Genomic DNA, 26,390 nt, shown 5'->3' with positions numbered 1-26,390 from the left:
CGCTTATATTCTAATTTTGTTACTCTTTGTTGTTTTAGTAACCTGGTGTCATACCACATTATGTCAAGTATCATAGAATGTAAATTTTGGTTCAATAAAAAATTTGTTTAACTAAAGAAACAAAGGTGATGTCGAAACCTTTTGTAAATTGAAGATTCAAGCTCGTTGCACGTATGTTTCAAAGTGAATGATTGCTTCAATTTTGATGTTAGGGTTTTGGAAGGGCTTGGTTGTTTTATTGTCATTGTATTGATAAAATATGTATGATTAACAAAATTTATATGATTTGTTGTGAGGAAGCAATTGGTATAACCATTTTCAATTAAAAGTCTTTTGCAATCACTTCGATGGTCTAAATTGTAAGTACAATTTTGGTCATTTCTATTGTATATCAACATGTGATAATGAGTTGGTCTCGACGATGCTCTGAGATTAATCTCAAGCTTGCATGACCAAACGTCCTGCGTCATACCTCAATTATTTTCCTATAAAAGACTTTTCCTAGAATGATACTAAGTAAGAGATTTTAATTTGATAGGTCACAAAGATCTATTTTGTACAAATTACCTCATATCTTGAGATAAAATTAGTGTTTGATCATTTTTTACTACACATGTCTTTATTAAATAAAGAAGTATATTAACTATCACATAATTAGTTATGTACATTAAAATATATTTTAGACCTATCTTCCCAATACCTATAATCTTTCTCTTTTGGTTTTTGCCCAATGTCACACTTTTTCCTTTTTTTTAGGTTTAAAGGGTAGACTTTTACCTATCATGTTGCGCAAGCACCCCTTTCCAAGTACCATAACAAGGACTTTCTCCATCCTGTTAAGAACATCAACAACATGAATTATGTCTTTCTAAGGTACCCAAATTGACTTTGATTTTTTTATTGTTATTTGTGAAAAGCTTAGACATATTTTTTGTGGAATGTGCTTATGAGATGCATGTGATTTATCCCTTTCTTCTTCAAAGCCTAATCCCTTTCTTCATAGGGTTTTCCAAAGAATCCTATTAATAGATTTAGTCTTTTGTTCCCCTCCTCTCTTAAGTTTATAACTTTTCTTAAAGTCTCATTATAAGTTTTCACAAGAGAAATTTTTGAGTTCAACTTTTTACCTTAGACTAAAGATATTAAGCTACTTTTCCAAAAAAAATTAATTTTCTCTTTATTTGTAATAAGCTTGAGATAAGAGAGGAGAAAGAAAGAAGTTTCATGCTTATATTATAGAATGAAGATAAGAAAAATATATCTCTTCTTTAATGTTACCCGATGATATGTTAGATGAGGTTGCTATTTGATCTTGCCGGTGACCTGTCCTTTGAAGGCTCCGCAACGTCTAACTCCACCTTCCGTAAGTCAGCGAACAAAACCACCAAAGAATAGTTCACTCTGTGATCTCTGTAAGGACCGTGTTCTCTGCGAATTCTCTCTCTTCTCTCTGTACGAAAACTAGCCACTTATCTGTATCAAAAGTGTACCTAGAAATGAACATGGAACCCCCTTATATACCTTGACACACCCCTAAGTTCTCGCGTACGAAGTAACTTAGCGTGTTTCATATGTTGGGTGTCTCGGGCAACCTCAATGTAGGTACCAGGTGCGACTTGGATCAGCGCGCATACCAGGTATTCCCTGTCGCGTGAACGATCACCCCTTCTGCCCACGCACGCCACGACCGCCAGCTTCCTCAGACCGCTCTTGTGCACGGTACCGAAGGGCGTATGGCTTCTCTGACTCCCGACGCCATGCCACACAAGGCTCGACTGCAGCGCTCTCACCGAGAATTCCCTCTCGTTCCCAGCATAACTGCGAGTGACATTACGACCGATCAGCCTCGTGGCTCACCTGGTCGATGATCGTGCATTCCCTCTGATCACCGACCTCCGCCTGATCGCTCTCTTCAAGATGTATCAGCTTCACTGGCCCACGTGTCCCACTAAGAACGGCCCACGTGGACATTGGTCGCTGACGTCACCCTAAAATGTGACCGACCGGATCACAAGCCCCCCAGTCTCGAGCTGCGTACTCGTTCTTAGCGAAGAGACTAAGTGCTCGTTCTCGGTGGTCACGTGGCAAGTGACGCCACATCATGTGCCACATCACATATTGCGCTTTAAGTGACGTTACGCTCTCCTTACTTAATCTTGTGACACGTGTGTGCATCAACGGCTAGCGTGAAACGTCGTTTGCATTTCCCTTATTCAAAACTTACGCGCCTCCACTGTTCCATTATCTTCTCCAACACGCTTCTCTGCAACTCTCGAACCCTCCCACTGCGATTCATCTTCTCCATTCCCAGGGTACCAGGAACCGTTCGCGATCACAAAAAGGTACCCCCTTTCTTCCTCTATGGCATATTTAAATAGCTTTTACCGATTGCATTGCTCAAAAACTGCGTTGTGCATACATCATGGGTCGTTTTTCCCTTTCCCGCACTGTACCAAAGCTTCTTCTGGTTTTTCTGCGTTTCACTTCTTCTTCCCCTTCGTCGTTTTCATTCCTCTACCTCCTTCGAACCATAGCGTTTGCTCCCTTCTTCTTCCTCTTGTTTTTACTGATTCCTTACCTTTCCCCTTCTCCATTGTAGTTACAGACAATGGCTCGCACCAAAACTACCGCGCGTCTTGCCTCGTCTTCGGGTGCACAGCCTTCCGCTAGTGCACCTTCATCGCTTTCCACGAGTGCCACTCCCTCGGCGGACACACAGCCCCAGGCGACGCTCATTCCAGAGGACTACGCGCAAGCGTATAAGTGGGCTCCCCTCCACCTACTCGCCGAAACGTCCAGCCAACTCCCAACCGATCATCTCGCCACCCTGCTGAAGGGTGCTGATGACGAGCCTTCACGTGCCGTCGATAGAGAAGACGACCGGAACCTGGGCGTGCGCATTCCCCCCCCAGGCATGCCTATCTGCGTAGATGATAGGGCCACCAATGGGGTGCCCTTCACATTCATCTACTCGGCGATCTTTAAGAGGCTGCGCCTCCGCCTACCCTTCACCTTCTTTGTGAAGGAGCTCCTTAATGAGCTAAACGTTGCTCCTTGCCAACTTCATCCGAACGCTTGGGGCTTCATCCGAGCGTTCGAAATCCTGTGCAACCATTTCGGGCACCCTCCATCATCCGACGTTTTCCTCTACTTCTTCGAGGCCAAGAACCCAGGTGATAGGTCGTGGGTTAGCCTAAACGGTGTGACAGGGAGGGTGATCCTGGGTCTGTACCAGCAGTCTTTCAAGGACTGGAAAGGTAGGTTGTACATGATCACTTCCAACCGACGCAGCCCCTCCCTTCTCGAGGGCTTTCCCTCTACTGGGTTCCTAAGGTGGAGTTTAGGAAGCCCAGAGGCTTGGAGACCATGGCGCCATACGAGCGCGAGCTGTGTGGCCTCCTCTCTGGCTTGGGCGCCAAATTTGGTTCGTCCACCATAATCAAGCATGAGTTCGACGCTGAAAAGCTCGAAGGATACATCGGTTTGTTTCCTCTTTTCCTCATCTACCTGCCCCTCATGCACATACTTGCTAACTGCTTTTCTGTGCTTTGAATTGTTTCTTTGAATTTGGTATGCTAACCCTTCACCACGTTGAACTGATGCAGACATGACTTCTGACAAAGAGAGGCGGCAAAGGCTGCTTGCCCTAGCCAGGAGCCGACAGGCTGCTGGAGCCCCTATCGAAGTGGAGGCGACCGCCGAGCCCCTTCGCGCTTCCCCATCTCGGTCGCGCCAGCTGAAGGGCGTGAAACTAGGGGTGACAAGAAGAGGAGACAGTTGGTGAAGGCCCCTACTACCGTCATAACCGTTGAGGAGGAGAGCTCCGGGTCCCTTTTAGTCCAACGGAAAAGGAAAGGAACCGAGGGCCCTGAGGGCGATGCCAGCCCGCTCCCTCAGGCTCATGCATCCCCCGAGCGCCCACCGTCACCAGCCCCCCTTTCCTCCCCACCCCCAGCAAAGTCACCCCCACCTACCCAAGCAGCTGTGAGTGGGATCGTGCGTTCAGAGGAGACTCCTCACCCTCTGCCATCACCGCGCCCCCAAGACTCCGCCACCACCACTGAGGGTGGTGGAGAGAGCTCCTTCCGAGTGACGGGCCCCAGCACCGAGGGACTTCCCAAGGTTCTCCGCCTGACCAAGCAGCTGCTGCAAAACCAAGAGCTGATCAAGTGGAGCTCCAGTGAGTTGGACCTTCATCTGGCCCGTCAGATGGTGCTTTCGCTGGAATTCTCCACGCAGCATCGCCGCCTCGAGAAGCTAGAGGGTAGGGTGAAGGAACTGCTTGGCCAACAGGAGTCGCTGCAAAGTGACTATGAGGCTTTGCAAGACACCAACAGCATGCTGAAAAAGATGTTGGAGGAGACCCAAATGGCGCGCGTCCAACAAATACAAGAAACTATCAAAACTGAGATGCTGATGGGGGACGCCGTTGCCACTCTTGACTCCCAGCTGATGGAGACGACAGGTAAGGCCATCCAACTCGAGGCTGAGACCACTTACATGCGTCAACAAAACGCAAACCTGACCGAGGCCCTCGCCACGAGCGATCAGAAACTCAAAGATGCCGAGTCAACCATTGCCACCTTGACCACTAAGAAGGCTGCGCTCGAGGCCGACAGAGCTGGGTTTGAATCTGAGAAGGCCAAACTAGGGGAGGAGGCGGCCGATACCTTCACTGAAGGCTTTGACTTTGCTATCGAGCAACTCAAGTGCGCCTTCCCGGAGGTAGATCGCTCCCAACTATCCATAAATTGTCCGCCCTTGATTGCCCTTAATGTGGCCCTTATTATTTGCTTATAAACACTTGTGTAAACTCCGACTGTGTATGCTGAATTTTCTTTTCCTGCCATTGCTTGTTTGATTGTGTACTTCTTCGCTTTTATTCCTTGTTTTGCGCGATTAACTTTTTAACATAAACGAGCTCGATACCAAACCTTAACTGCGTTCGAACCCCTTTTACCTCTAACTTCGATCACACGAGTGACCTTTGATGACTTGATCTGACGTAACCCGATGACCGATCAGGTTTGAACCCTTGCAACCACCTCCTTATCGGTCATCGTGCCTCCGTCCCATTTCTTTCTAGGTTGTTCTGTCGCTCTAGCGCTAAATGCATAGAGGACTCTAACACCAATCGATGTAAGATGATGCCTTGATATCGGGGGGAAGAGTGTTTCGCAACAACCCCTCTTGCCTGCCCCAAGGTCATCGAACTTTGGCACTTCGGGCCGTACCTCTACCTTCTCACTCTTGGGGTGAGAAAGGGTTTAACTAAGAGCTCTACCGTGCCAATATTGATGCTATGCCACCTGGGTAAGGGTGTTTCTCGAAATCCTTCCCTTCCCTTCTTGGGCTTACTAGCACCCCTGGCATTTCGAACCTTAGCCGCCTGGACTCACGCCTGGGGTGAGGAGGACTTTAAACCGGTTGCCACACTCGCGCCTGGGGCGAGGGAGGCCTAACCGACCACCAGCACTCGCGCCTGGGGCAAGGGGGGAAATTTTAACTTTGAACTATGCAAACTCTTATACTGATAACTTCTTTTTTATTTGGTGGCCTCATTAAAACCCTCTCTTGGAAAAAAGAGTGCCCCCTGAACTGTTCAAATTGTTTATACTAGTGTGGGAGCGCAACTACTTTACAATTTCAGCTAAAATAGAGCTTCAGGTGCGTGGCGTTCCATGTCATGGGGATCGCCCCTCCATCCAAGGCCTCCAGCCGATAAGCGCCATTCTCCAGCGTCTCCACCACTCTGAACGGGCCGGTCCACTTGGGGGACAACTTATTTCCTATCTCGTGCTGATGTGCTTTCCTCATTACCAGATTTCCTTCCTGGAACTGCCTCAGCCTCACCTTGGAATTGTGCCTTCGTTCCACCCTTCTCCTTACAGCTTCAGCACTGACCCTGGCTTCTTCTCGCACTTCGTCCAAGAGGTCTAAGTTCACCTTTCTTTCCTCATTGGACTTCTCAGCCACGAAGCCCAGAAATCTTGGTGAGTTTTCTTGTATCTCCACGGGAATCATAGCGTCTGACCCATAGACCAAACTGAAGGGTGTCTCATGGGTGTTAGATTTCGGAGTGGTGTGGTAGGCCCATACGATCCGGGGAACTTCTTCCGCCCACGTTCCTTTGGCCTTTTCCAACCTTCTCTTTCGCACTCGGTTGGCCGATTCCACCTGCCCGTTTGTTTGAGGATGTTCTACCGAGGCGAACACCTGCAGTATTCCCACCTCCTCGCATAGGCTCCTCAGCTGGTGACTTGTAAACTGGGTGCCATTGTCAGAGACCAGGCGCTTGGGCACCCCAAAACGACACACAACGTTTTTCCACACAAACTGTTGAACCTTGTGAGCGGTGATCTGCGCTACCAGCTCTACCTCTACCCACTTCGTGAAATATTCGATGGCAACGATCAGAAACTTCATCTGCCTGATCGCCAGGGGAAAAGTCCCCAAGGTGTCGATTCCCCACGTGTGGAACGGCCATGGGCTGTGAATCGACCTCAGCTCTTCGGGAGGCGCCTTGTGCCAATCTGCATGTTGCTGGCATTGCTTACATCGCTGGGCGTAGCCCACGCAATCTTCCCTCAGCGTTGGCCAATAATACCCTGCACGAAGGACTCTACCTGCCAGGGCGCGACCACCGACGTGGCTCCCACATATTCCCTCGTGGAGCTCCGACACAAGCCTCGTGCACTGCTCTCCGTGCACACACACTAACACCGGATGGGTGAACCGAAATCTGAAGAGATCCCCATCGATGAGGGTGAATTTGCTCGAGCTCTTCTTTATCCTTTTTGCCTCTGCCGGCTCCGGCGGAAGCACCCCATCTGCCAAGTACTGCTGGTATGGTGTTATCCACGTGTCAACCCTTCCAGCGGCGTCAACTTCCATCACCTCATTGGATGCCATCGGTCGCGCCCTCACCCTCGGTGCTCTTAAGGTTTCTTGAGTGAGGGACCGATGACTGATCGCTATACGCTCCCTTGATTTGCACACTTGCAACACCTGGTTGTCTGTTACGAACACGCGAGGCACCTTTAACGTCTCCTGGATGACGGTCCTCTGCCTTCCCCCCTTGCCTGAGCTGGCTAGCTTGGCGAGCAAGTCAGCTCTGGCATTTTGTTCTCTCGGCATGTGAATCAACTCAAACGCCGTAAAGGACGCCTCCAGGGTGCGCACGTCCTCGAGGTACGCAGCCATCTGCGGGTCTTTGGCCTGGAACTCTCCCGTCACCTACCCAGTGACCAAAAGGGAATCAGTTTTGGCCATTAACCTTCTCGCACCCATCTCCCTTGCGAGCAACATCCCGGCAATCAGGGCCTCGTACTCCGCCTGGTTGTTGCTGGCTTTGAAGGCGAAACGCAGGGACTGCTCAATCAGCACCCCGTTCGGGCCTTCCAGAATGACCCCGCGCCACTCCCCTGCTGGTTTGAGGATCCGTCCACCGATAAGACCCATTGGAAGACCGATCCCTCTGGCAATGCAGCGCCCGATGACAATTCAACGACGAAGCCCGCAAACACCTGCCCCTTGATCGGTCCTCGGGGTTCGTATCGGATGTCAAACTCGGATAATTCTACAGCCCACTTCACCATCCTTCCCGCCACATCGGGCTTTTTCAGCACCTTCTGGATTGGCAGATCAGTCATCACCACCACTGTGAAGCTGTGGAAGTAGTGACGCAGCCTTCTCGCCGAGAACACCACTGCCAGGGCTGCCTTCTCCAGAGCCTGGTACCTTACCTCAGGGCCTTGCAGCACCTTGCTCACAAAATAAATAGGTCTTTGGACCTGGTCCTGCTCCTGGACCAGAACTGAACTGACCGCTCTCTCCGTTACAGCAAAGTACAAACGGAGAGGGGTGCCCATCTGTGGCTTGCACAGCACCGGCGGGCTTGCCAGATACGCTTTCAGCTTAACGAACGCCTCCTCACACTCCTCGGTCCAAACGAACCTGTTGTTCCGCTTGAGACACTGGAAGTAAGGATGGCCCTTTTCCCCTCCAGCGGACATGAATCGCGACAATGCCGCCAGTCGGCCGGTGAGTTGTTGCACCTCTTTCACCGACGCTGGGCTCCTCATTGCCATGATCGCCGCACACTTCTCGGGATTCGCCTCAATCCCTCGCTCTGTTAAGAGGAAACCCAGAAATTTTCCTGCTTCCACACCGAAAATACATTTCTCCGGGTTGAGCTTCAAACCGTATTTGGCGATCGTTGCGAAAAGCTCCTCCAGATCAGCGACATGCTGCTCCTTCCCTCACGAGGTGACCACCATGTCGTCAACATAAGCCTGCACATTCCGACCCAGCATCGGCGAGAGGACCCTATCCATCAATCTCTGATAGGTTGCCCCCGCATTCTTCAACCCGAACGGCATTACCTTGTAACAGTAACAGGACTGCTCGGTCATGAACGCGGTCTTGCACTCGTCCATCGGGTGCATCCTGATCTAGTTGTAACTTGAGAAAGCATCCAAGAAACTCATAAGCTGACACCCTGACGCATTATCCACCAGGGCGTCGATGCTAGGTAGGGGATAAGAGTCTTTGGGGCATGCTTTGTTGAGGTCAGTGAAATCCACGCACATCCTCCATTTGCCGCTTGATTTCTTCACTAGCACCACATTGGCCAGCCATTCTGGGTACTGGATTTCTCTAATATGTCCCGCAGCCAAGAGTTTGTGGGTTTCGTCGTGGATCACCTGTCTCTTTTCCTCATTGAACTTCCTCCTCCTTTGGCGCATCGGTCGGACCTGAGGGTCCATCGCAAGGCGGTGGCATAGAAAGTCCGGGTCAATACCCGGCATGTCCGAGGCTGACCATGCAAACGCACCCAAGTTCTTCTCGATCACCCCAGAGATCTGCCGTCGCGTGCCCTCGTCGAGCGGTCCTCCCAGCTTGAACCTTTTCCCCGTGATTTTCGTCTCCACCCACCCCTCGATCGGGTGGGGCCTTCTTTCGCTGGCGATGACCGCCCTCGCAATCCTAGACTCGCGAGCCACGACCTCTCTCGCTCCGTCAGCTTCATCCTGGGCACTTCCCGTGCCCCCGAGCCCTGCTTCCTCCATCTCCACATCACCGCTCGTGCCTCTCACCAACGTCGCGACTTTAGTTCATCCTTCGTCCGACCTTGGTGGCGGCGTCGTGGTAACATGGCACACGCCTCTCCGCTGCTTGAGACTGTTTTCGTAGCAGCGACGAGCTTCTTTTTGGTCTGATTTTATGGTAATGACTACCCCTTCCATCGAAGGGATCTTCAGCTTCATATGCCTCGTTGAGGGTACAACCCCCAATCTGTTGAGTGTTGGTCTTCCTAACAGTATGTTGTAGGCGGACGGGGCATTGACCACCAAATATTTGATCTTCTCGGTGCGGGCTGTGGCACCATCCGTGAATGTGGTCCTCAGCTCCACATAGCCCCGCACCTCTACCTGGTCCCCTGCGAAACCATACAAACATTCCGGGTATGGCTTCAGATGGTCAGGGGACAACTGTAGCTTGCTGAAAGTTGGCCAGAACATCACGTCTGCCGAGCTTGCCTGGTCCACGAGGACCCTGTGCACCTTCCTCCCTGTCGTGACGAGGGAAATGACTATTGGGTCGTTGTCGTGAGGCACAACGTCCCGGAGATCGGCTTTGGTAAAGACGATGTCAACGTCGGGGGAGTGATCCTCCTCCGCCGAGTCGACTACCATCACCGACCGCGCGTACTTCTTTCTCTGAGAGGCCGTGCATCCTCCCCCAGAGAATCCTCCCGAGATCGTGTGCACTTCACCGTGCACCGGTACCTCGTGCTGTGGGTCCCCCGTTGGGGCCTCCGATGCCTGATCACCTTGTGGCTCCCGCAAGTAATCGTTTAGAAAACCGCTTTTCACCAACTCCGCGAGTTGGTGTCCCAACGCCAAACACGTGCGGAGGGGATGGCCATAAGCTTTATGAAACTCACACCATACGTCTTTCTTTCGTCGCAGCACCCTGTCAGTCTTCTCTGGTGCTCGCAGCCTTGCGGCTATGGCTGGAATGGCAATCAGTTCCGCCAGCACCACCACGAAATCAAACCTGGGGGGCGCATTGCTCTCCCTTGTGCGCCCTCCATTCTGGTCCCTTCGAGGCTCATAAGGGCGAGGTTTTCCCTGAGCCCTCTTTCCCTCCTTGGCCTCATGCACCCTCATTGGCTGCTGAGTCCTGCTGGGTCCTGCGCGCGACTTATTAGGGATCGCGCTTTCCCGTTTCTCAAAAACTGCTGTTTCTGTCGTGATGTGCGCCACAACACGACGCCTAACCTCCGCGAGCGTGCTGGGGCGATTCCTGATCAGGGATTCACTAAAGGGCCCCGCAAGAATCCCTTTCTTGAACGCATGTACCAGCATGTCCTCGTCCTTGCTGGGTAGCCTTACCACCTGAGCTCCAAAACGGCAAAGGTAGTCCCAGAGGGACTCACCTTGGTTCTGGCGTACGTCAAAGAGATCGTACGACACCACAGGGGGTGCCCGGTTGACAATATACTGCTCCATGAACAGCTTCGAGAATTGTTGAAACGAAGTGATGTGACCCTCCGGCAAGCTTACGAACCACTCCATCGCAATCCCGCTGAGGGTGCTCATGAATAGTTTGCAGTATACGGCGTCCGAGCCTCCAGAGAGCATCATCTGGGTATGAAACGCCGTCAGGTGCGCCTCAGGGGTCCTCCACCCCTGTAAAAGAGGCCTTCACCCCCACCAAGCCTGGTGGTACCACTGCACCCATGATCTCAGACGAAAATGGCATTGGGAAGGTCTTGGGGGGAGATGGTGGCGGCGCCACCCCTTCCTCCGCCATCCCTTCCCTCTGCGCCCGTAAAGACTTGCGCAGCTCCTCATTAACCCGGTTCAAATCTTCATTCCGGCCTTGTGATGCAGCCAAGTCCGCTTGCATCCTTTCTTGCGCCATTCTTGACGCCGCCATGTCATCTTGTAGCCCTTGCATCATCTCCAAGACTTGCGCCATTGTTACAGCCCCTTCCTCAGCTGATGGCGCAGGTGAAGATTGCCTTGTCTTCCTCATTCTTTCAGCAAAGAGTCTCAAAAACGAAAGAAAACTAACAGCACAGTGGATGAGATCACAAATTCACACGGCCCCACGGTGGGCGCCAAATGATCTTGCCGGTGACCTGTCCTTTGAAGGCTCCGCAACGTCTAACTCCACCTTCCGTAAGTCAGCGAACAAAACCACCAAAGAGTAGTTCACTCTGTGATCTCTGTAACGACCGTGTTCTCTGCGAATTCTCTCTCTTCTCTCTGTGCGAAAACTAGCCACTTATCTGTATCAAAAGTGTACCTAGAAATGAACATGGAACCCCCTTATATACCTTGACACACCCCTAAGTTCTCGCGTACGAAGTAACTTAGCGTGTTTCATATGTTGGGTGTCTCGGGCAACCTCAATGTAGGTACCAGGTGCGACTTGGATCAGCGCGCATACCAGGTATTCCCTGTCGCGTGAACGATCACCCCTTCTGCCCACGCACGCCACGACCGCCAGCTTCCTCAGACCGCTCTTGTGCACGGTACCGAAGGGCCTATGGCTTCTCTGACTCCCGACGCCATGCCACACAAGGCTCGGCTGCAGTGCTCTCACCGAGAATTCCCTTTCGTTCCCAGCATAACTGCATGTGACATTACGACCGATCAGCCTCGTGGCTCACCTGGTCGATGATCGTGCATTCCCTCTGATCACCGACCTCCGCCTGATCGCTCTCTTCAAGATGTATCAGCTTCACTGGCCCACGTGTCCCACTAAGAACGGCCCACGTGGACATCGGTCGCTGACGTCACCCTAAAATGTGACCAACCAGATCACTATTGTTGACTAAAGTGGGTGGATTTGATGTGCTCAAAGCTCAACCATAAAGACTACAAAGCTATGCATGTGTGTGTTTAGGTAGATTTTGTTGTATCTTATTTACCATGCTTCAAGACATCTCCAAGAAAACATTTTAAACCTGTTTGGAAAAATTGTTTTGGCAATCTTTATTACTTATAAAAAAGTGTTTTCTGAACATTTTAAAAGTGATGAATTTCTTGAGAAAATATATTGCAAACGTAAATTCTTAAGTGGTGTGTCTTGAGAAGCAAAGCAGTAGTTATCTAAGGATGTTTTGTAATAATTATTCCTAAAAATTCGGTCACTATAAAGTTGACACGATTAAGACATTAGAATTAAAAGCTTAAGATTTGACCCAATTATTTTGAATTTTAAGACATACAAGTTCTAATTTGATTAATTAAAAATTGGATGTTTAAGGTTGTAAAAGGTTGGTCCTGAAGATTTGAGCATAAAAAATTTGCAAAATAATAAATTATAAATTAATAAATAAGATCATTGAAATAAATTAGATGATATAAATATAAATAATTAAGAACAGTGTGTAATTGAAGATCACATAACATAATTATAAATTAATATATAAGATCAATGTGTAATTTAAGATGAATTAAATACACAAATATAAATAAATAAAAAATATATTACTAAAGATTGCATAAGATAATTATAAATTAAGAAACACGACCGTTGTGTAAAATTAATTAACATAAATATAAATAGTACCAATGTGTAACTGAATATTAAATTAAATGATATAAATATAACAGAAATATAATTCAAAATAAATAAAAAACTAATAAAATACAGATAAATTTATTAAGTTTATTGTAAAATTAGTTTAACCTCATTCCTCTCTTACCTTTATGATTGGAGTAATTTTTTTTACTCTCACCTTCTTTTTCACCCATCTATTTATATGCTAAATTTTATTTTATTTTAGGTCAGGATTATATTCATTAAATGTAATCTTATCACTTCTTATCTTGTATTTTTTTATTCTTTCTTAGTTCTTATATTAGAAGGTTCCTTTAAATAATTTTTTTTATTATTAATATTTCTTTAATAATTGACTATTTTTTATAATTCATGTTGTATTATTATTTTTGTATCATTTTTTTCTTCTTATTTATTTATTTATTTTATTATTTTTATTTTTATTTTACTTAATCACAATGTTTTCTTAAAAGTTACTTAATTTGTTTTCCAATATTCAAACTTTATCGAGATAAAATACAATATATTTTTAAAATATAAATTTAATCATAGGAGTTAAATCATAAGGTTTTCTAACTCTTATTTTTTAAGTGAGGATCAAATAAATTTTAAAAGCAGAGATGTTACACCCTCTTTGGCAAATACGACTAAAGAAGTCACTCTTGACTATCCGTACTTAATATGACTTTTATACTAAGAACTACAAGTATTATTTACCACCAATTTTGGCTAGAGATAAACAAGAGTGAAACATAAGAATTAACTATTGCAAAAAGATATCTAGTAAAGACTTCCTTACGAGTGTGTTGCTTCACAAAGTTAAAAGTATGACAATGTTTTTCTCTCCCATTAATACAAACACCAAGGCACAAAATGTTAAGCCATAAATAACTAGATGCAAATCTACATGTTTGCCAACAAGTTATCTAAGATTTTGATGATAACAAATTATATGAAATTTTCTTATATCTAACAAGTTTGTCAAGTATGAGTCAATTTAAGTTACTTCAACTAAAAAACAAACATAGTTTATTATTTTCTTAAACATCTTATGAAAAAGTATTTGACGATCAAAGACTATATGACTTGTAAAAGAAGAGTTATAAGTCTTATGAAGAAGCGATAAACCCATTAAAAGTTAGATAACAATGATCTCGGTAGACGAATCCAATGGAACATTTGACGTTTGAGAAATTTTTTTATACATTTGAAATAACAATGTCACATACTGAAAAGAAGATCTTAAAGCATATAAAGCCTACTCCGTGAGCTATGTATGCTTATTTTAGTGTGATTAGAATGATCAACATACTTATTCAAATAAAGTGTCATTTTCCACAACAAAATGAGTATTATAGTGAAGTGACAACCTCAAGTCAAACATCAATGCAAAATAAAAATTGACACCAAGAACAATGCATAATCAATGGATCACAACATATATATTAGTGATGCCTATAAATAGAAGCTTGTCATGCACATGAAAAATTGACAATGAATGAATGAAAAATGATCCCACGTGTATATGCTTACATTCTTTCATTCTTTTACAACTATCGTCTTCGAGACGACTTGTAACAAGAGTGCTTATATTGTATATCCTTCACATGTATGAAGTTATTCTATAGACAAAGAGTGTTTGTAATATCCACTTATTTGAGTGTGAAATTTTGTAAAAAATAATTTATCGTTGTATAGCTTGAAGAGACTTTGTGTACTTAGCTTGGAGGGATCTGTATGCTTGTATTTAAACTCGATGATAGTTTAGCTAATAACTTGGAGAGACTTTATATACTCGAGTAACCCATAAGTGGAAAGAAGAATACTTATAAACAATTATTTGTTTAGTGGAATTATTTGCAGGTTGTATTGGAGAACAGTAAATAGCTCGAGTTAAAGGTAAATCGGTAGTAAAAAAGTGTTCATTGTCTCTTTTTTACTTGTACATTGTTCCTCTTTGTTATCAATAAAACATTTTACGAAGATTTTTGTGAACTCTTTTGGAAAATAATTAGGCAACCCCCTTCAAGCATCTAATAGGACGAATTGAGAAAATCTAAAGAGACAACCTTTTAGCTTTTTTAAGCCCTACATTTATAGAGATAACTTTTTTTTTCAGTTGGTATCAAATCTAATCTCTTAAGATTAGTTCTTTGCAAGACAAGAGAAAACGATCCTAACAACTATGGAAAATGAAGGATAATTCATAAGCAAACCTCCCTAAGTTTTTTAATTACTAGAATCAATGTATGAATGTGTTCTTCAAATCATATCATATAGATATGATGAATGTAGTTGAGAATGGAAATTACATGCAAGTATATGGAGAAAATGAGCTTATTCCAAAGGGGTTGTGGACAAACAACCAGAAACAAAGACATTTTCTAAACTCAAAAGCAAGAAACTTTTTAATGTGTGCACTATCAGAGGATGAATACTCAAAGATACATGTTTTCAAAGGTAAGTTGGAAAACCATCTGTAAACCAAGAGAGGAAGGAGGGTTGGGTATAAGAGACATCCATAAGTTCAATGTTGCGCTATTAGCCAAGTGGAGATGGCGTTGTATATCGAGCGAGCAAGGGAAGTGGAAGGAGTGCTTGGATTCTAAGTACGGGTTAGAGAGTGATGCTGCCCAAGTACCAGTCAAACTCCAATCCTAGTGGTGGAAGGACTTAAGAAAGGCCTGTGGGGAGGGAGGAGGTAATGGATGGTTTCATGAAGTGCTGAGGTGGAAGATAGGGAGTGGTGATCAAGTAAGGTTTTGGGAGGATACTTGGGAAGGAAACGCCAATCTTAAATCGATGTTCCCTAGATTGTACACCTTGTCGTTGAACCAAGGCCACAGGGTGGAGGAGGTAGGAAGGTGGGATGATTCGGAATGGAAGTGGTCTCTAAGGTGGAGGCGAGACCGTTTTGAATGGGAAATCCCGATGGAGCTGGAGCTTGGTATGCAATTATCTAGGGCCATCGTCTCTAAGGACGAAAGGGATGTCCAAGTATGGTCTTGTGAGGAATCTGGATGCTTCACAGTGAGTTCAGCGTATGATTACCTTGTCAAGCTTGGTAGGGGACCACAATATGACGCTTTTATGTACTTATGGAAGACAAAGGCGTTCCCGAATGTCCTGATCACAGCGTGGAGAGTATTGCTTGGTAGACTACCCACTAGGGAGAGTTTGGTTAGGAAAGGGGTGCTCTTGAACACAACTATGTGTCCTCTGTGTCAGAGAACGGAGGAATCGTGCCAGCATCTGTTCTTGGAATGCAAAACTGCAGTACAAATCTGGAACATGTGTTTCAGATGGGCCGACGTTTTGTATGTCCAACATAACCAGCTTATGACCCACTTTGAGAGTTTCCACCTGGCTCAATGCAGTAATAAACAAAATTTGATCTGGAAAGGTGTGTGGGCTGCTATTGTAAGGTGCTTATGGGAGCATAGAAACTTTGTTGTGTTCAATCAAGGCGTAGCAGATGCGGAAGAAGTCCTTCATAATGCCCAACTCAAGTCTTGGTGATCCTGCCGCTAACTTTCGCGTGGAGGGAATGTTTCGTTGCTTCCCTTGCCTCGTCTATGCAACTGTGCAATCTACAAGAACGCTCTTGGAACCGTCTCCGGGAACTTCGAACGCACCCTGCAAAAAACACAGACGGCGCCGCTGGCGGCCGTTTGCACTCCGACGCTCAAGTTAGGTCACAGAACCACCAGAAAAACAATGAGAAAACTAGTAAAATGTGTGTGTTCCAAAAGAATCTCCCTCTCAGTCTCACTCTGATTCTCTCTTATACTTCTCTCTGCATCTGTGCCTAACAGAATTCTGTTATGCTTTTCTGCAGAGACATACCTCCGGAATCAGTGAAACATGCGCGTCTGTGCGTGTCTGAGCTTGTCTGTACCTTTAGCGACACGGAGTGCAGCTTTATTTGGGCCGCGCCCCTCTCAGACAGTGACACGTGGAGGCATGCAACTCACATCTAACCGTGCACGTGCCACCCCCTGAAGGGCTCTAGCGCATCTCTTTGTGCGCCTAAGTTATTCCCTTGCGGAGTAACTTAGCGCGTTTCTTCCATCTGGGTGAAATCGCACATTGCCAAGAGAACGCCAGGTGTGGCTGGACTAGGCACACTCACCAAGCATTGCTCCCTGCATACACGATTTCCCCTTCACGATGTCGTGCACGTAATGGGTTGAGAGAGTAACCAATCACTGACCGGTTTACTGACTCCCTCAGGCCACTCTCGTGCACGACTGTACCGACGAGGAGCTCTTCTTTCTCTGAGGTATGATCATGCGAGGTCCATGCGTAACGCTCTCGCTGGGAATCTCAGTCCCAGTTTAACTGCGTGTAACACGAAACCCCGATGACCATGCACCCGATGACTGATCGGTGCTCTATTGCTTCTCACGTTCTCCCCCGAGTGTTTATCTTGGAACTGATCTATCGGTGGCCACTCGGTTACTGACCACCGATCTCCACACCGGGGGATCTCCTCCATGATTACTCTGCCACCTGATCCACGTGTCCCCCGTTTATCTTGGAACTGATCTGTCGGTGGCCACTCGGTCACTGACCACCGATCTCCACACTGGGGGATCTCCTCCATGATTACTCTGCCACCAGATCCGCGTGTCCCCCAGTGAGTGGTCCATGTGGTCATCTGCTGCTGACGTCATCGACTACCGATGGCCAATCGGATCACAAGCCCCCTAGTCTCGAGCTGTGAACTCGTTCTCGGCGAAGAGACTAAGTGGTCGCGCTCTCGGTCCACGTGGCATGTGGGGCCGCATCACGTGCCACCTCACGTGTTGCCCTTTAACGTTACAACTTCCTTTCTTAATCTTGCGACACGTGGCCGCATCAACGGCCAGCGTGGAGTGTCGCTAGCGCTTCTCTCATTCAAATAGGCGCGCGTTTTCACTGTTTCATCATCTTCTTCAACACTCTCAGACTCACTTCGAATTCTCTCTATGCGCACCGATCTTTCCTCAAGCTTTCTGCTTCCAAACCTTTCGCGATCACTCAAAGGTATGGTTTTTCTTCTTCCTTGGTCTATTTTGGCTCTTTTCACCGATTGCATTCGTCCCTCTCATTATCATGCATTCATCTTCTCTGTTTTTCCTCTTCTCGACCTACGTTAGGGTTTTCGCGTCCCTCACTCTGCTTTCTGCCTCTCCTTCTTCCTCTTTTTCGCCGAACCATTCATCATTTCTTCTTCTTCCATTCCTCTGGCCCTTCATTTTTCTCCATTGCAGTTATCTCGCAATGGCTTGCTTAAATCAAACCGCTCGAATCGTCGCCTCGTCTTCTGGTGCACAGCCTTCAGCAAGTGCACCGGCGCCGCCACCACCCGATGCAACCTCCTACCATGACAACGCCAGGGTCTACAACTGGGCTCCCTTGGCGTTGTTGGCCGAAACCTCCACCCTACTACCGCAGGGTCACCTCCAATCCCTTCTGAGCAACGACCCAGATGAGCCTTCTTGCGCCGTCGACAGGGAAAACGATTTCAACATCCGCATACGCATTCCCCCTCGAGGGATGCCCATCTGCGCGGATGAGAGGGCCACCAATGGGGTGCCCTTCACCTTCGTCTACTCCGCCATTTTCAAGAGGTTGAAGCTGCGCCTGCCCTTGACCTTCTTTGAGAAGGAGCTGATGATGGAGCTAAATGTCGCTCCCTGCCAACTCCATCTGAACGCCCGGGCCTTCATACGGGCGTTCAAGATCCTCTGCAATTATTTCGGGCATAACGCCTCAGTAGACGTATTCTTATACTTCTTCGAGGCGAAGAACCCCGGGGATAGGTCCTGGGTCAGCCTGAACGGGGTTGCTGGACGGGTGCTCTTGGGCCTATATCAGCAATCCTTCAAAGATTGGAAGGGCAGGTTCTATATGATATCTGCTACCCCACAAAGTCCAACATTGCTCGAGGGGTTTCCCCTTTACTGGGTTCCTGGGGTAGAGTTCAAGAAACCCCGTGGCCTCGAAGTCATGGCCCCCTACGAGCGCGAACTGTGCGGGCTGTTCCTGGGGGCAAAGTACAACTCAGCTCTCCTCATCAAACACGAGTTTGATGTGTTGGCTCTGAAGAAGTACATAGGTAGGCTCTTCTTCTTTCACCTCGTAGGATACTTGCACATTCCCATGCATACTTGCATACATTTTGACCCACTTGCATAATTACGCCATTTGACTCTTCTTTTTTCCTTCGATGTAGACATGACTTCAGGGAAGGAAAGGAGGAAGGCATTGTTGGAGCTTGCCCGAACCAGGGGAGCCAAGGGGACTGGTTCTTCCTCCTCCACCACCGAGCCCATCGCAGCTCCTCCTCTCTCGGTCGCGCCAGCTGAAGGCCCCGATCCAGTGAGGAAAAGAAGAAGGCTAGCGAAGGCCTTTCCTTCATCTGCCGCAGCTGCTGCTGCCCCTACCCCCTCAACCGAAGAGGAGAGTTCTGGCTCTCCTCTTGTACACCGCAAGAGGAAACTTCCAGAGGTTGGGGGGGCTTCATCCCTTCAGCCTAGGAAGATTGAAGTGGTGGAGATAGAGGAAGGTTCAGCCTCGCCTCTTTCTGCTCAACCTGCCCCAGCGCCAACATCCTTCCCCTCTCCCCAACAACTACCATCTCCAGCTCCTCGACCACAATCTCCAGCTCCACTTCCATCTCCTCCCCCAGCAGGCCAAGCTCTTGGTCAATCCATTCCACCTGCTGGGTGCGATTCTGCTCACTCGGGGGATCCCCCGGGGGTTCTCGCATCGCCACCACTGCCACCAACCTCCACTGCTACTGCTGAAGGTGGTGGGGGCAGCTCGCGACCAAGCGGCTTTGGAGCTAGCAATGAGAATTTCAGCCGAGTCATTGCTTTGGTCCGATAGCTCATTCGCAGCCGGGAGCTTATCAAATGGAACGGAGAGGAGGTGGACATGCACCTGGCTAAGCAGATAGTGCTTTCCCTGGAGTTTTCCACCCAGCACCGCAAGCAACTAATCCTGGAGAAGAGGATCAAGGAGCTTGAGCATGACAAGGAGTCACTGCAAAGTGACTTTGAGGCTGCCCAAGGGTCCGTAGATCTGATGAGGGGTATGGTGGAAAAAGCCAGGGGAGAGTACCTAGCGCAGGTCCAAGAGACCATCAAGACTGAGATCTTGATAGGGCAAGCCGTCAACTCCCTGGACTGCGAGGTGGTGCAACTGCGGAGCAAGGTGATCCACCTGGAGGTCGAGACCTCCTCCCTACGCCAACTGAACTCACAACTAGTGGGGGAGCTCGAGTCTACCAGGGAATTGGCCGCTACTGGGAGAAGAAGCTTGAGGAGGTGGTGAGCAAGCTGTCTGAGGCAAAGGGCCAATTGGAAGAAGCTGCCTCTTCCATTGTTGCCCTTACCACCGAGAAAAATGCTGCGGAGGCCTCAAAGCAAAAATTAGAAGCTGAGAACGCCGACCTTATGAGCGTGGGTGCTGAAGCCCTTGCTGACGGATTCGAGCTGGCGCTCGAGCAGATCCAATGCGTTCTCCCGGATTTGGACCTCTCACAGTTCAGCATTTATCATGAGGTGGTGGATGGAAAGCTCATTCCTCCTCCTTGAGCTCTTTTTATTTTTTTGTAAATTTATACTTCTGCACAACTTTTTGTACTTGGAATTTGTATAAAACTGGGTGTGAATACATACTCGTTTCAGCTATAAGCTTCTTCTCTTGTACTTTCTTGAGCTTCATCTTTCTTTATGCACACGACTAACTGTTAGCTAGCTTAGGTTTAGCGTGATCTTGTACTCTTTGATCTTGGCCTCTACTTGATCACGACTAGCTACTCCCTTAGCTTTGTATTTAACAGTTCTTATGCATAGCTTTGTACCGGATGACTGACTAGGCGTAGTCTGTCTGCCTCAGCTTGTTGTGTAAGAATTTGTTTGGAAAAGTTTCCTCCGACAAGGCAAGACTGATCAGTCATCGTTCTTCAAGCAGCGTACCCACCAACAACTCATCAGTCATCGTTCTTCGGGCAGCGTACCCACCGACAACTCATCAGTCATCGTTCTTTGTACTTCACTTTGCTTCTCTGTCGCTCTAGCGCTAAGTGCATAGACGACATCGATCGTCAGAGGTGATACCTTGTTTGCGAAACTTGCTCAACTGCGTGAACTCAGCAATACGTGAACTTGACCCTCCATGTACCGCTTTTAACTCGAGCAAATTATTTAACCTTATAACAAACTTGGCAAACTGTTAACTCAAAGTAAACTTGAGCAACTATCAACTCTTCGGCGATGACGTTCAATAAAACTTGTGAACTTAAGGCAACAAATCTTAACATAAAATCACTTACTAGGCAGCAGGTTTTGACTCAAACTAGTATTAAAATACAGTTTACCTGATCTGCCAAGTGAAATGTGTATTTCTAGGTCATCGCCTAAAACTTTGTTGGCCTGGTTCTGCACTGAAAACTTTCGAACTTGCTTCAATTTGCTTACGCAAAGAGGTCTTGTATTCTGTTCTGGCCTGCACCCGCTCTAGGCGAGGGGAATTTATCTCATAACTATTTAACTGACCTCAGCTTCGCTCGAGGGCGAGGAGGATTTATCTGATATCTGACCTCAGCTTCGCTCGAGGGCGAGGAGGATTTAACTGATAACTAACCTCAACTTCGCTTGAGGAGGAGGAGGATTTTCTCTGGTGCCTCAACCTGCCCAGGGGCTACCTCCTCTTCCCCTGGATGCACTGAAGACTTTTAAACTTGCCTCAATTCGCTTAAGCAAAGAGGTCTTGTAATCTGTTCTTGCGTGAACTCACTCGAAGGCGAGAAGGACTTTCTCTGGTGCCTCAACTTGCCCAGGGGTTACATCTCCTCTTCCCCTGGATGCACTGAGGACTTGCAAATTATTCTGGCCTGAACTCACTCGAGGGTGAGAAGGACTTTCTCTGGTGCCTCAACTCGCCCAGGGGTTACATTTCCTCTTCCTCTGGATGCACTGAGGACTTTTAATCTCATCTCGTACCGGGGCTAGCTATTCATACTTGAGGAGGGGGCGTCCCAAAGGAATCCCTTAACCCCTGCTCAAGGACTAGGCGCCCGGGTTTTAACTGTTATTTGGTACCGGGGCTAGCTATTCATACTTGAGGAGGGGGCGTCCCGAAGGAATCCCTTAACCCTTGCTCAAGGACTAGGCGCCCAGATTTTAACTGTCATCTTGTTCTGAACTCTCGCCTATACTCGCTCTAGGCGAGTAGGACTTCTTAATCTATTCTCGCCTACGCTTGCTATAAGCGAGGAGGACTTTTAATCTGTTCTCGCCTACGCTCTCTATAGGCGAGGAGGACTTCTTCTCTTTCTCGCCTGCACTCGCTCAAGGGCGAGGAGGACTTCTTCTCTGGCCTCAAAATGCACGAGAGCGCTGAGGGCTTTTTGCACTTCTGGTACCTCTGATCGCCAAAAGACGATGAGGTCTCTAAAACTTTTAACTACTGCCACCGATCGCCGTAAAACGACAGGGACTTTAAAACTTTAACTATTGCCACTGATCGCCGAAAAACGATGGGGACTTTAAAACTTTGACTTATGGGGACTTTTAAAACTTTAACTTCCACCTCCGATTGCCAGGTGGCGATGAGGGTTTAAAAATTTTGTGCTTGTGCCTCCAATCGTCAGATGGAGATGAGGACTTAGAAACTTTATGCTCATGCCTGTGATCGCCAGGTGGCGATGAGGACTTGAAAACTTTTACTTGTTTTCCTCCGATCGCCAGGTGGCGATGAGGTCTTAAAATTTTATACTAGTACCTCCGATCGCCGAGCGGCGATGAGGACTTGGAACTTATGCTTTAAAACCTTGTACTGAATGCATGCCATAATCTTTAAACTGGGGTCTTTTTTCTGGAAACTTAAAACAGTAAGCATGCGAACTTAAATGACTTGGAAACTTTGATAAAACTGTTTTAACTGAAACTACTTCTTAACGAGTGCCCCTTGAAAAACTGCTTTAACTGAAATTACTTCTACTTATTACCTTGGCGATCTGGTCTTGTGTTTCGCCGTCTAAAGTTTCCCCAACTTAAAACGTCTTGTCGTTGATCTCCTTCTCAAGCCACATCTTGACTGGCCGAGGCCTCTTCTTGCTGGTTGACTCTAACGGTAGACTTTAGCCCTTCTATCTCCGTCTGTTCAAAGGCTCGAAACACACCGGTGGCGAGCTGCGATCTAGGGTGCCCATGTCCATATTGTCTCTGAGCCAAGGGTCAGTGCACATGAGTCGTAATGTACCTTTTAGAGGAGTTGTCCTGATGGCTTGACCTTTCACCGACAGGCTACGTTGTCCAGCACTTCTATGACCCTTTTCTGGGCTGACCAACATCTGAGTTGAGCTCACGACTCGCCTCTTGTGCCCAATCACTGATGACCTCCCCCGAACCCTTGGGTCGAGCTGACGGGCTCTCCTGCATGGTACTCATGCCCCTGTCTTACCTGGCACAAGGTAACCATTCACTCACGGGGCGGCTATGCTCGAGTGGTTGCGCTGACACCGAGCTAGGCTGACTTTACTGATGTACAACTTAAGGTTTGCCACATTCCGCGCTCACGGAATGGCCTTAACTGGTCAGCCTTGGCTTCTTCAGTCACTGATTGGAAGGCTTCTCCATGATTTGTCGTATGGTCATCTCTTCGCTCCTAGTGCGTGCGGGTCTCATGTTCGTGGTTTCTGGAAGCCCCCCTTGACTATCTGCGATTTGAGGGCTGGAACTAGGTTGGAAACTGCAACTGGAACTGAAAAACTTGTGTGGTGGGACTGATGTTTTATATCGAGCCCCACGGTGGTGATCCGATCGGTCATCGGTAGTCGATGACGTCAGCAGCAGATGACCACATGGACCACTCACTGGGGGACACGCGGATCAGGTGGCAGAGTAATCATGGAGGAGATCCCCCGGTGTGGAGATCGGTGGTCAGTGACCGAGTGGCCACCGACAGATCAGTTCCAAGATAAACGGGGGACACGTGGATCAGGTGGCAGAGTAATCATGGAGGAGATCCCCCGGTGTGGAGATCGGTGGTCAGTAACCGAGTGGCCACCGACAGATCAGTTCCAAGATAAACACCCGGGGGAGAACGTGAGAAGCAATAGAGCACCGATCAGTCATCGGGTGCATGGTCATCGGGGTTTCCTGTTACATGCAGTTAAACTGGGACTGAGATTCCCAGCGAGAGCGTTACGCATGGACCTCGCATGATCATACCTCAGAGAAAGAAGAGCTCCTCGTCGGTATAGTCGTGCACGAGAGTGGCCTGAGGGAGTCAGTAAACCGGTCAGTGATTGGTTACTCTCTCAACCCATTACGTGCACGGCATCGTGAAGGGGAAATCGTGTATGCAGGGAGCAATGCTTGGTGAGTGTGCCTAGTCCAGCCACACCTGGCGTTCTCCTGGGAATGTGCGATTTCACCCAGATGGAAGAAACGCGCTAAGTTACTCCGCAAGGGAATAACTTAGGCGCACAAAGAGATGCGCTAGAGCCCTTCAGGGGGTGGCACGTGCACGGTTAGATGTGAGTTGCATGCCTCCACGTGTCACTGTCTAAGAGGGGCGCGGCCCAGATAAAGCTGCACTCCGTGTCGCTAAAGGTACAGACAAGCTCAGACACGCACAGACGCTCATGTTTCACTGATTCCGGAGGTACGTCTCTGCAGAAAAGCATAACAGAATTCTGTTAGGCACAGATGCAGAGAGAAGTATAAGAGAGAATCAGAGTGAGACTGAGAGGGAGATTCTTTTGGAACACACACATTTTACTAGTTTTCTCATTGTTTTTCTGGTGGTTCTGTGACCTAACTTGAGCGTCGGAGTGCAAACGGCCGCCAGCGGCGCCGTCTGTGTTTTTTGCAGGGTGCGTTCGAAGTTCCCGGAGACGGTTCCAAGAGCGTTCTTGTAGATTGCACAGTTGCATAGACGAGGCAAGGGAAGCAACGAAACATTCCCTCCACGCGAAAGTTAGCGGCAGGATCATTTGGCGCCCACCGTGGGGCGCCAAATGATCCTGCCGCTAACTTGAGCGTCGGAGTGCAAACGGCCGCCAGAGGCGCCATCTGTGTTTTTTGCAGGGTGTGTTCGAAGTTCCCGGAGACGGTTCCAAGAGCGTTCTTGTAGATTGCACAGTTGCATAAACGAGGCAAGGGAAGCAACGAAACATTCCCTCCACGCGAAAGTTAGCGGCAGGATCACTTGGTTATGGCTGAAGTACAAGTCAAAACACTTTAATTGCTCTTTTGCTGAATGGGTGATGAACCCCCTACTGTGCATCAGCAGCTGCAGATGAATGTGTCCTATACGAGGGTCTAGGTAGGAAGGGCATAGTGTGCTCTCGGTTGTGGTAGGGGTGGATGAGGATGCAGGAAAATATGTTCATACACGTCAAGCTTAGTGACCTCTTCTAAGCTAGAGGAGACCTATACCCCAAACTACTTTATGACCTCTTCTAAGCTTAGTGACCTCTTGTATGGCTGTCATGATCGCCGGTTGATGAAGCGGCGCTCTCCATAGGTCAACATGATCGCCGATCGAAGAAGCGGCATTCTCCATATGTGTGTAGTCGAAGGTTGCTGAAGTTATACAAGGTCAACATGATCGTCGGTCGATGAAACGGCGATATCCATGTGTGTAGTCGGTGGTCGCCGTAGGTATGCAAAGGTCAACATGATCGCCGGTTGCGCGTAGTCGGAGGTTGCTGAAGTTATACAAGTCAACATGATCGCCGGTCGATGAAACGACGATCTCCATGTGTGTAGTCGGTGGTCGCCATAGGTATGCAAAGGTCAACATGATCGCCGGTTGTGTGTAGTCGGAGGTTGTTGAAGTTACACAAGTTAACATGATCGCCGGTTGATGAAACGGCGATCTCCATGTGTGTAGTCGGTGGTCGCCGTAGGTATGCAAAGGTCAACATGATCGCCGGTTGATGAAGCGACGTTCTGTCTACATGATCGCCGATCGATGAAACGGCGTTCTCCATATGTGTAGTCGGTGGTCGCCGATGTTGGTTTTTTTTTGGTTATTTTTTAGGAAGTCCACTTCAGGTTACTGTATATGGGTTGGGATACCCCTGAAGTATCCCCTTTAATTTTATTTATTCATTGCTGATAAAAAAAAACATGTTTTCAAAGGAACAAAGACGATGTGGAACACTATAAAAATTATGTCATTTTGACCATTTGACATGTATTTAATTCCATGGTTGGAAGAGATCTAGATTAAAAAATTTCAAATTTAAAAGGAGGTATAATTGTGTATGGATGAAGAACACAACTTTACTATGCATAATCACCTGGTTATTTCCAACCCTTCGTATAGGATTCATCCTTTGTTCTTGAAAATGGTATGGCATGATGAAATTTGAAGCAACACCTCGCATGCCTGGTGGCAAGAGATGGGGTTGGAAACCATAGCCGATTGGTGAAACAAAACTAGATGTTCCTGAACCAAAATATATATGAGGATGGAATGATCCCATTGGATGATACCCATTCATTTCAACGGGTACAATCATATGAGAAAACTGAGTCTGAATACAATAAAAAGTTTATAAAATGTTACAACAAAATTAATACACAATTTAAAACAAGAACATGATAAATTCACAACCCACTCTTTTTCTACACCCTTACTACAACTCTTAATACTATTATTTTAATATTTTTCACATCATTTATTTATATATTTATCTTTTATTACATTTTTTTTATTGTTAAAATTGTCACATCAGGTCTATATACAACTTCTTTAAGTTGTTAAAGTATAATTTTTTCTTAAAACAAAACACAAAA

General features: G+C 47.4%; 1 protein-coding gene across 1 annotated transcript; it reads left to right on the top strand.

Moving 5' to 3' along the window:
• Window positions 1–15,384: 15,384 nt before the first annotated feature.
• Window positions 15,385–16,101, top strand: LOC137807394 (uncharacterized). The gene has a single exon (XM_068608022.1). It carries the CDS (start codon window positions 15,385–15,387, stop codon window positions 16,099–16,101), a length of 717 nt encoding a protein of 238 aa, XP_068464123.1.
• Window positions 16,102–26,390: the final 10,289 nt, after the last annotated feature.

The sequence above is a fragment of the Phaseolus vulgaris genome, chromosome 11 (assembly GCF_051622355.1).
Source record: "Phaseolus vulgaris cultivar YP4 chromosome 11, ASM5162235v1, whole genome shotgun sequence".
Lineage (NCBI taxonomy): Eukaryota > Viridiplantae > Streptophyta > Magnoliopsida > Fabales > Fabaceae > Phaseolus > Phaseolus vulgaris.
This window is presented reverse-complemented; position numbering and strand designations above follow the sequence as displayed.